Source organism: Heterodontus francisci, chromosome 41, assembly GCF_036365525.1.
Source record: "Heterodontus francisci isolate sHetFra1 chromosome 41, sHetFra1.hap1, whole genome shotgun sequence".
Taxonomy (NCBI): Eukaryota; Metazoa; Chordata; class Chondrichthyes; order Heterodontiformes; family Heterodontidae; genus Heterodontus; species Heterodontus francisci.
The window spans coordinates 16,432,578-16,443,963 of record NC_090411.1 but is presented as its reverse complement, the minus strand read 5'-3'; the positions used below and the strand labels follow the sequence as shown (position 1 = coordinate 16,443,963).

Sequence of the window (11,386 nt, the reverse complement as noted above, 5' to 3'; positions counted from 1 at the left end):
TCAGTTATGTCACTAAATCAGTTTTCAATGCAGTGACGAGAAAGTAAGTCAATAAATTAGTCTGCTCATTTAAAGCTTCTTCACAAAAATGCACATTTGTTGTTTTTATTAGTAAGATAAATTTTTTATGCCCATACCTTTCGAAATTTGCTCACCAGCCCCTGGGGCCGAGCAAAATCTTTATGCGGTCTTCCGCCCGACAAGGTTTGACTACCTGGGCTAACCCTACATTATGACAGTGACTACATTGCAAAAGTCATTAATTGGCTGTAAAGCGCTTTGGGATGACCTACAGTCGTGAAAGGCGCTTTATGAATGTAAGTCTTTCTTTTATTTCTAGAGCACCAGCAGAACTCACCACTGTTTGATCGATGTTATCTTGCATGTAGTGACACAGCAGTATTCTCAGCCAGGATGGAGAGGGAGAGGGTAATTCACTCACTCATGCCTGGAAACCGTACTGCTGTAAGTGGCTGGTATTGATTTTACGTACATGATTTGTATTATACAAATATTCTCCACTCACTGAATTGCGCTGGAGAAATCATTCCAGCTTTTATCATGAGACATTGCTGCAGTTTCAGTCATGAGATCTGACGAAGGGTCACTGACCTGAAACGTTAACTCTGCTTCTCTCTCCACAGATGCTACGAGACCTGCCGAGTATTTCCAGCAGTTCTTGTTTTTAATGAGATCTGTTTGATTTGGTTTGTACAGGCTCTTAAAATAGACTAGGTAAATGGTTTCTTGTATTGCAGTTTAAATAGATTGTCTGCGGAGTAAATAGATGTGGTTTGCTGTAAAGCAGACTGCAAGCCCTGCTGTAAGTTCCACCCACCTCCAACTCACTGCCACAGTGGTGTCAATTGACATTCTGATATTTAACACCCAACTGAACAGGTAGATGGAGTCTCATTGGACGGAAGGTACCTCTGACAGTGCAGCATTCCCTCAGTACTGCACTGGAGTGCCAGCCTGGATTGGTGTCAAAATCCTGGAGTGAGGTTTGCATTTTTCTACAAAACGACAGCAAGTGCCTTGCAAAAGTACTTCATTGTACTAACTGTAAAGCCCTTTGGGAGGTCCTGGAATGGCACTATAAAAACGCAAATCTTTCTTCCTTTAGAAATTACAACACAAAAACAGGTCAGTTTTGGTCCAAGCAGTCCATGCTGACTATCCTCCACACAAGCAGCATCCTAATCCATGTGCCCACTCTGTACCCTTACCCCCTTCATTTCTATCACCTATCTAACCGCTTTCTAAATGCTGACAGTCACTACTTCTATTATTAACTCATGTAGTGAATTCCACAGCCTCACAACCCTCCATGTAAAACAGTTTCTGCTGCTATCTGTCCTAAATCTCTTCTGTTTAGCCTAATTTAAATTAACTTAATTTAAAGAGTGTCGATGTAAAGATGATGTTTCCACTTGTGAATATATCAAAACTGGGGGATTAAAATATAAGATAGTCACTAATAAATCCAATAGGGAATTCAGGAGAAACTTCTTTACCCAGAGGGTGGGTAGAACATGTGTGGAATGCATGGAATAGTTGAGGCACTTAAGGGGAAGCTAGATAAGCACAATAGGGAGAAAGGAATAGAAGGATATGTTGATAGGATGAAGTAGGGTGGGAGGAGGCTCATGTGCAGCATACACACCAGCATAGACCAGTTGGACCAAATGGCCTGCTTCTGTGTTGAAAATTCAATCTAATTCTACCTATAATTTTTCTTTAGGGGACACAATTAGTCCCGATGCTCACTCGTGTAGCGGAACCCATGGATGAATCCACCGGCTGACTTCCTGTAATCGATGGAATGACCGGCTGTGCCAATAATAAACATTCCAGGCAGGCTTTCCGATTCGTAGGTGGCTTTGACCAGCGGATACTTATTCATGCGACCTCGGCTCCTCTGAGGCATGATAAGACTGTTGGATAAAACAAAGAGCAGGGATGAGCAAAGGCATGCTTTTATTTTCCTCAACAATTTTTTGTCCCCATTTATCCTGAAGCTGGTGACCCCTTGCTGGAGCTTGGCTCGTTGGGCATCAGCAGCCTTCCAGTAGCAGGCCCATTGGTTGAGAGGGTGTGTTGGCTGGTTGTTCAACTGCGGAGGGCATCACGAGTTAGGCCATGTTACTTAGCCAATGTTCACATATCACTTTCTGACAAGACTTGCTAGAAGAGTGACCAGGAGCAGGAGTCCTCAGATGCCACATGCCATCCACCCCACCCTCACCCAGCCCAGCGTTACCAACATCAATTATAGCGCCTCCAGGAGCTGATCGGTTTACTCAGCACAGGCTGATCAAACCTGGAACCTTCCTGATCCCAACGACTCATTTTCACGTTGAAACTGAGCAATTATGGCACTGGATCACCAGAAAACAAAATGATAAATATACCTGAAGCAAAAACAGAAAATGCTGGAAACACTTCATCAGAACTGGAGGATATTACAGACGAACAGCATTCAAAAAGGAACAAAACGAGGAGAAGGGGAGAGGGAAAAACAGACCTGAAAAGAAATGGGATGCATAGGAACAGGAGGAGGCCATTCAGCCCCTCGAGCCTGTTCTGCCATTCAATGAAATCATGGCTGATCCATGACATAACTTCATATACTTGCCATTGCCCCAGATCTCTTAATACCATTGGTAAACAGAAATCTATCAATTTCAGATTTAAAAAGAACTGACCTTGTATCAATTACCATTTACGAGAGAGAGAGAGTTCCAAACTTCTACCAGCCTTTGCATGTGTAAGGGTTTCCTAATTTCACTCCTGAAGGTCCTGGTTCTAATTTTTTAGGCTACGTCCTGGACTCCTCAACCAGCAGAAATAGTTTCTCTCTACTTACTCTATCAGTTCCCTTTAATATCTTGAATACTTTGATTAAGTCAAGCCTTAACCTTCTAAATTCCGGGGAATATAACCCTAGTTTGTGCAACCTCCACTCGTAATTAAACCCTCGGAGACCAGGTACCATTCTGGTAAATCTACACTGCACTCCCTTCCAAGGCCAATATATCCTTCCTAAAGTTTGGTACCCAGGACTGCTCACCATACTCAAGGTGTGGTCTAACCAGGGCTTTGTATAGCTGAAGCATGACTTTATTCTAATCCTTGTATTCTAATCCCCCAGATATAAAGTCCAGCATTCGGTTAGCCTTTTTGATTATTTTTTTTCCTGTCACTGACATGTACATGGACCCCAAGTCTCTTTGGACCTCCACTGCTTCTTGCTTTTCAACATTTATGAAGTAGTCTGATCTATCCTTTTTACATCCAAAGTGGATGACCTCATTGTTCATCGCAGGTAGAAAGGGAAACATGAAAAGTAAACAAAGTGGAACAGGCTGTCCAGGTGGAAATAGGCTGAGCCGATTCTGAGCTGGGGAACTATGAGGTTGGAAGGTATAAGGGAAGTTCTCCAAAGGAGCTGAGGTCAGTAACAATCTGGGGGAAATGATCCCTTGGTGTTCAGTAGTGGGGTCGTGGTCTACGGGAGACAGGAGGCGTTGCCAGAGAGTTGGTATACAGCTTCAGCCAGTTAGAGGGGCCCCTTCTGCCATACAACAGTGCCACCTGTCAGTGGGTTTGATGAAGAAGTTGGGATTGGGCCCCATAGAATGGAGCATTGTAAATTCAGAGGCAGATAAACTAGAATGAGGGGAGTGAAGAAACTGATAAGAGCCAATATCACACTGGCATTTTCCAATAAATAAAATAAAACTCACAGAAGGGGTACAGGTCGATCAAGGAGGCAGATGGCAGAGACAGGAGGGTCAGGTGTGCATGTGTCCAGGGAGTACAGGGGTGAAGGAGAGAGAGGAACTTAGCAGCGCATCAAACTTGAGATTATTGAGGCAGGAGCACAGGGGAACAATACTGAGGATAGATCCATTGGGGTTGGGGGGGGGGGTGCGGGGATAGCACAAATGCATTAAGGGGTGAGACTGGAAGGAGAGATGGGAGTCTAGAACAAAGTGAAGATAAAGATAGGATCAGGAGAAAGGTTGGCATGCAAGAACAACTGAAGGTTGCAGCTCTTGCCACCTGAAAACAACTAAAAAAAAAGATTTTTTTCCTAAGTGCTGGACAAGGCAAAAGATGAAATGGAACAGAAGACCAGGATAGCTCTGAAATAAAGTGAGGTAAGGCTGCTGGAGAGAAAGTTCAAGGGCGGCGCATGGAGGAGAGGGTGGATTTCATGAAGAAAACATTGCGCAAATGATAGGCAAAAGCGAGGGGGGAAGCTCTAAAGCTGCTGCACGGCACTGCCCGAGAACTCCAAGTGCAATGTGACTCGCTTACTTGTTAAAAATGGAAAAGTCAAACTTCCACCCTAAGCAGCGGATGACACGATCGTAAGGATGACGCACTGAAAAGTTATCTGCCTCTGCTTCTGACAGGAGGTGCCTGTCGTTGCTGTTGGACGACACATCTTGAGAGGCATTGCTCTTGATAAAGTGGTATTTCAGTCTTAGATGCAGCTTTCCCTTTTTGTCTTGAACGATAGCAATGTTCTCCAGATCTCCTTCCAGCAACCCATCCAGTGATTTCAGCTGATAGGTGTCCAGCATGGCATTATTCACTGCCCTGAGGAGCACAAAAGTGAACAGAAACATGAGGTGTTGAAGATAGCAGGTCCCCTTGACCTACCAGCGCTTAGCGTGGCTAACCACTCAAACAACTTCCAAACCTACAGCTCCCAAGAAATCCAAGCAGGCAGAGCAAGGGACGGAAAGAGGCAACACCACAGGACAGCAGGGCCAGATTATTTCAGGCAGACAATTTCACTAAGACGTGTGGAACAGAACCGGCTGCTGCCTGTGCTATTCCTCTACGATCGGGGTGTAAAACTTGTGTCTCAGCTTGTAAATGCTTGAGTGCTCAAGAAATAATGAGCCAATGGGATAAAAAACTCAAACATATATAATCATATATATATATATATATATATATATATAGTATAAACACTTAGCATGTGTTCGTTTGAGTTGAAAGGTTCAGAGGTTATCAAATCAAAATGTTTAAAATGTTAAAAGGATTCAATAGGGTAGACACAGAGAAACTATTTGCTCTGGTGGGAGAATCCATAACTCGGGGGGCATCGTCTTAAAATTCAAGCTGAGCCATTCAGGAGTGAAATTCGGAAGCACTTTTTCACAAAAAGGGTAATGGAAATCTGGTTTTCTCATCGCCCAAAAGGCTGTGGTTGCTGGGACAATTAAAATATGAGACTGAGATCGACAGGTTTTATTGGATAAGGGTATCGGGACTAAATAAAGTTAAGGTACAGATCAGCCATGACCTAACTGAATGGCGAAAAGGGGCTCAAGGGGCTGAATGGCCTCCGACACATTCTGCATTTCTTAGGTGCAAAATAGGGGATTTCCTGGAATTTTCCTTAATTTGAGAATCATAGAATGATACAGCGGGAGGTCATTTGGCCCAATGTGCCTTTGCTGGCTCTTTGGTCTAATTAGTCCCACACTGCCTTTCTCTTTCTTCACAGTCCAGCAAAATTTTCCTTGTTAAGGATTTATCCAATTCCATTTTGAAAGTTACTATTAAATCTGCTTCCACCCCCTTTCCAGGCAGTGCATTCCAGATCACAACAACTTGTTGAGTAAAAAAATTCTCCTTATCTCCCCTCCAGTTGTTTTGTCAATCACTTTAAGTCTGTCCCCTCCTGCCAGTAGGAACAGTTTCTCCCTATTTACTCTATCAAAACCCCTCATAATTTTGAACATCACTAATAAATCTTGCCTTAACTTTCTCTGCTCTATGGAGAATAATCCCGGCTTCTCCAGTCTCTCATAACTGCAGTTCCTCAGCCCTGGTACCATTCTAGTAAATCTCTCCAAAGCCTTGATATCCTTCCTAAAGAATGGTGCTCAAAATTAGACACAATACTCCAACTGAGACTAACACAGTATTTTATAAAGGTTTAGCATAACTTCCTTGCTTTTGAACTCTGTGCCTCTATTTATAAAGCCAAGGATCCCGTAATTTTTTTTAAAAACAGCCGTATCAACTGGTCCTGCCACCTTGCAAGATTTGTGCATTTAAACCCCCAGGTCTCTCTGTTCCTGCACCCACTTTAAAATTGTGCTATTTAGTTTGTATTCCCTCTCCTTCCAAAATGCATCACAGTATTGAGGGAAGAGGAACAGATATTATTGAGGCTTCGTTCGACAGAAGCATTGAACGACTGCTTGCGGTTCTTGTAATGAACACCTTAAGCTGTTTGTTTTGAAATTGTTTTGCATTATTTTAACAGATTTATTAATTTGTTTCCTCTAATTGGATAAATAAATGCATTGAAATGGTGCATGGTGAAATTCCGACAAATTTGCCAACGTTTTAGTTATAAATACCAGAATGATTCTTTGTACACAGTCTGTGGAACGGTCAGGCTGATAGCCTTCTTCTCATACTCCCTCCACCATCAGTGCACTGTGGCTGCGAGGTGCACATTACATTAGATTATACAGCCTCAGAAACAGGCCATTCGGCACAACAGATCGATGCTGGCCTTTATGCTCCACACAAACCTCAATCCACCCCTCTTCATCTAACCTTAGCAGTATAACCTTCTATTCCTTTCTCCCTCACTTGTTTATCACTAGCTTCTCTTCAAATCCTATTTGCCTCAACTACTCCACGTGGTAATGAGTTCCACATTCTCAGCTCTCTCTGGGTAAAGAGGTTTCTCTTGAACTCCCTACTGGATTTATTAGTGACCATCTTGTATTTATGGCTCGTAGTTTTGGTCTCTCCACAAGTGGTAACATCTGTTCTACATCAACCCTATAAAAACCGTTTCATCTTAAAGCCCTCCAGCAGCAATCATTGGACGATGATCAGGAGTGGAAATCCTGGCTGACTTGTCCCATCTATGGTCCACTTTCAACAACTTGTCATAGTAAATCGTCTCAAGACGTTTCACAGGGGTGATTAAACAACATTTGGCACCGAACCACATAAGGAGATATTAGGACCGGTGACCAAAAGCTTGGTTAAGGAGGTAGGCTATAACAAGCATCTTATGGGAGACAAGGTAGAGAGAGACAGAGAGGATTAAGGAGAGAATTCCAAAGCTTAGGGCCCAGACAACTGAAGGCAAAGCCACCAATGGTGGAATGTCGGAAATCGGAAATGGGCAAGATGCTAGAACTGGTGGAGTGCGGCGATCTCTGACGGTTGTAGGTAATGTTCCTTCTAGGCAGCATAGAAATCCAGAACACACTGCACAGTGAACAATCAGGCAATGCACAACCTTTAAAAAACGCACACGTTCAGCTGCACAGCAATCTTAAAGGGACCATGCAGTGCAATAAGCAAGCTGGGCACAGCATACAGAAATTAGAGGCAACATTGGTTGTAGGGCTGGATGAGGTTACAGAGATAATCACGTCCCTGCCATCAACTATCTTTTTGCTGAAGGTTCTGGTTTCAATCGTACTGTTAATGGTGAAGCCCCGCTGATGAAAATGCTCGGTATTGAAATCTGAAAGGGATTTATGGAGAGTTCAGTCAGGTCATCTCGCACTGTTGAAGCCAATGCATGTGGCCAAGCGAAAGACCACACTCGACTTACCGGACATCTCCTACATAATGAGTGGCCCAGGCAAGCCGCACCCGGGACCGACTCACCATGTGGATAAAGTTAGTCACTCCGACGATGTTGTCCGCCGTCTCAAATGCCGCATTGCCCCGGCCCAGGATGAGGACCGTCTGCCCAACAAAGTCAGTGGGGTCCACGGAGACACTCTCGTAGCCCTCGACATGTTCGGAACCTGGAAAATCGGGCGTGTTGGGCACCCACATCCCGGTTGCAACTAACAGAACACTGAAAGGAGAGGGAAACAAAAAACTAAAAGTGCGCCATTAAAAACAAAAGGGCTGTGCGCCCTCACCTGCCAATCAATAATTCAGCAATCCTCTTTAATACCAAGTCCAGTGTCACACAGCCTTCAACAGCACCAGGGACAAAGCACCAAATGTGGTCAGGTCGGCAGTCACGTACTGCTCAAGGCCTGCGCGTCACGGGCTGATAGCATAAACCAAAGCTATGAAAGTCATGTGTGCACTCAGTACTATTCAATTGACCGGTTTTGATTGAGCAGCATGCAATGTAAATAAAAGGATTTTATTTATAACTGGGCTGAAGCTAACACCTCTCACAACCCCAGACTGGATACATGAACAACCTCATTTGATTGTTGATTGCTCTCTAAACTCTCAGCCTCTCTGATGTAACCTTGCTCGGTATTAAATCTGGTCAGCGCTACCCTGAATTTTGCCCACTTGTTTGAAACTCCAGATCTAAGCTCCTTCCTCCTCTTCCTCTGACCTTGCTGTGCTGAAATTAAGCTTCATCCCTTTCTACTTTAAGGCATTCTTTTGTAGGACCTCAAAACTGCACAGTTGTTGGCTAACACACAGTGAGTACCCACAGAGCCACGCCTGACTCCTTTTAAATTAATGAAGGATGCAGTTTTGAGGTCCTTAAATAGAATGCCTCTGAGTCAGAAGGTTGTGGGTTCAAGTCCCATTCCAGAAAATTAACCACATACAGTCATAGAGTTATAGAGAGATACAGCACTGAAACAGGCCCTTCGGCCCACCGAATATGTGCCGACCAACAACCACCCATTTATACTAATTCTACATTAATCCCATATTCCCTACCACATCCCTGCCATTCTCCTACCACCTACCTACACTAGGGGCAATTTACAATGGCCAATTTACCTATCAACCTGCAAGTCTTTGGCTTGTGGGAGGAAACCGGAGCATCCGGCGGAAACCCATGCGGTCACAGGGAGAACTTGCAAACTCCACACAGGCAGTACCCAGAACTGAACCCAGGTCACTCGAGCTGTGAGGCTGCGGTGCTAACCACTGCGCCACTGTGCCGCCCAAATCCACATAATCCGGACTGATACTCCATCACGGTACTGAGGGAGTACTGCACTGCTGGAAGTGTCATCTTTGCGATGAGACGTTAAATGGAGGCCCCATCTGCCCTCTAAGGTGGATGTAAAAGATCCCATCTCACTATTCAAAGTGCAGGGGTGTTTCTCCCCAGTGTCCTAGCCAATATTTATCCTTCTATCAACATCACTAAAACAGATTATCTGATCATTATCACATTGCTGTTTCTGGGAGCTTGCTGTGCACAAACTGTCTGCCACATCTCCTACATTACAACAGTGACTACACTTCAAAAATACCTCATGATCTGAGGTTGTGAAAGGCACTATATAAGTGCAAGTCTTTAATAGTTCTCTCCAGGGAAAATCTCTCTCTCAGCCGAGCTGGCAGTGTGTAGAAAGTAATCCTTCCCAGAAGATCAGAGCGGAAGATAGTTTGAGGGCAAGTAAACCTGTTCCCTTCTCCTGTGCCTCCCTGGTAAAAGGGGAGAACCAAGACAGAACCTTACAGGACTCAAGACCATCAAAGACGACACAAACAGCGTGCTGTCACGCTCACGCAAGGAGAATTTATGAACCATATAATGAACTTATGAAGCAAACAAGTAGTGGAGGAGCCTCAGACCTTGCAATTGTCACACATGTTTGAGGTGCTTTCAACCTGCGTGGACGTAAGCGAGGTCTGCAGGGTGGATGAGCAGACTGGCCATGGCACTGTGGTACAGGAAGCCATTCAAGTGGCGGGTGCAAAGAGGAATGCAGTGGTTGTAGGGAATAGTATAGTGAGGGGGATTGACACTGCTCTGTACAGCCGAGCGCATGAGTCCTGAAGATTGTGCTGCCGCCAGGGTTCAGGGCATCTGCTCAGGGCTGGACAGGAACTTGGAGTGGGAGGGGGAGGATCCAGTTGTCATGGTCCATGTAGGTACCAATGACATAGGTAGGACTAGGAAAGAGGTTCTGCTTAGTCAGTATGAGGAGCTAGGCACCAAATTTAAGAGCAGAACCTCAAGGATAATAATCATTGGATTATTACCTGAGCCATGTGCCAATTGGCAGAGGGCACAGAAGATTAGCGAAATGTATACGCGGCTCAAAGACTGGTGTGGGAGAAGTGGGTTTCGCTTCATCGGGCACTGGCACCAGTACTGGGGTAAGTTGGGGCTGTAACATTGGGACGGTCTGCACCTGAATCGTGCTGGGAACTGTTCTAGAAAACCATATAACTAGGGAAGTAGAGAAGGCTTTAAACTAAACATGGCGGGAGCAGGATCAAGCTTGGGTAGATGTAGCAAATCAAGGGGTAAAGTCAAGGCAGGAGAGCAGAATAGTAATATGGGAAGTGAAGGTCAGAGAAGGGACAGAGAGAAAAAACTTAAAATCACACCAACAGTCAAGACTAGATGTTACAAATATAACAAAAGGACAAAACTAAAGGCTGTGTATCTGAATGCACATAGCATTCATAACAAAGTAGACAAACTGACAGCGCACACTGAACTGAATAAATATGATCTGACAGCCATTACGGACATGTGGCTGCAGGATGACAAGGATTGGGTCCTGAATATTGAGGGGTATATGACATTCAAGAAACTCAGTTGTCTGTCCAGAGTGTCGAGCATGAAGGGCGGTGCGGCCATGCCAGGCTCCAGGGAGGAGGCCGCTCTGAGTGAGTGAGGATCATGAGTGGACAATGGTGGGAGCTGATGAAATATTTCAATACCTGCACCCCCTTCCCCCACCCCCTCGACCCCCACTCCCCCCTCCCAGCTCACCCCCCTCGCACCCCCTTCCCAGCTCCCCCCTCGCACCCCCTCCCCTACTCCCCTGCAGCCCCCTTCCCAGCTCCCCCTGGCACCCCCTTCCCTCCACCCCTTCCCCTTGCACCCCCTTCTCCCCCCACTGACATCCACCTATCCCTGAGCAGGGGCCCTAACAACCCCACTGCCTTGTGGGCGTCTCGGGAGAGACCAAGGCTAAGGGAGTAAACCCTAACAGAAAATCCGGAGCGGAACCCCGAAGGCGATCATGTGTCACCTTTGCATGTTTCCGGCAGTTCCTGCAGCCATACCGGTGCCAAACGTCGTGCTCTGCACTCCTTTGGACCCCACCAGGAAGGCCGAGAGGGGGGTTTTGACGTTTGGGCAACTCACAACCTCCATACATCCGCCCAGGCATACGCCACGGAGAGGTGACTCCATAGTTGCCTCACAGAGACCAAAACAATACGGAAGGCAGCAGTTACGGGTTATAAGTCCAGCTCAACTGGCGTAGAGATTGGGCACCACGGGTTGCCTTTGTCGGTGGGAGAGGTCATCGCATCTCACTGGACAGCTACTGCCTGCCTCAAACCGGGCAGCCCCCGGTCAGTAAGATTCTGTCCCGCCACAGTCCACCTGCTTCAATGGGTGCTTGGAGCTCAGGGT

The 11,386-nt window shown here is 45.7% G+C and overlaps 1 protein-coding gene across 2 annotated transcripts in view; it reads right to left on the bottom strand.

Annotated features, from left to right (window-relative positions):
- foxred2 (FAD-dependent oxidoreductase domain containing 2) overlaps positions 1 to 11,386 on the bottom strand; it is a 69,134-nt gene that overhangs the window by 42,485 nt on the left and 15,263 nt on the right. For both annotated transcript variants that reach the window (XM_068019366.1, XM_068019367.1), the window contains exons 4-6: positions 7,619 to 7,870; positions 4,327 to 4,611; positions 1,771 to 1,937 (exon numbers count right to left, since the gene is read on the bottom strand). In XM_068019366.1, the coding sequence (XP_067875467.1) occupies positions 1,771 to 1,937; positions 4,327 to 4,611; positions 7,619 to 7,870 (704 nt within the window). The remainder of the gene's footprint in view (positions 1 to 1,770; positions 1,938 to 4,326; positions 4,612 to 7,618; positions 7,871 to 11,386) is intronic.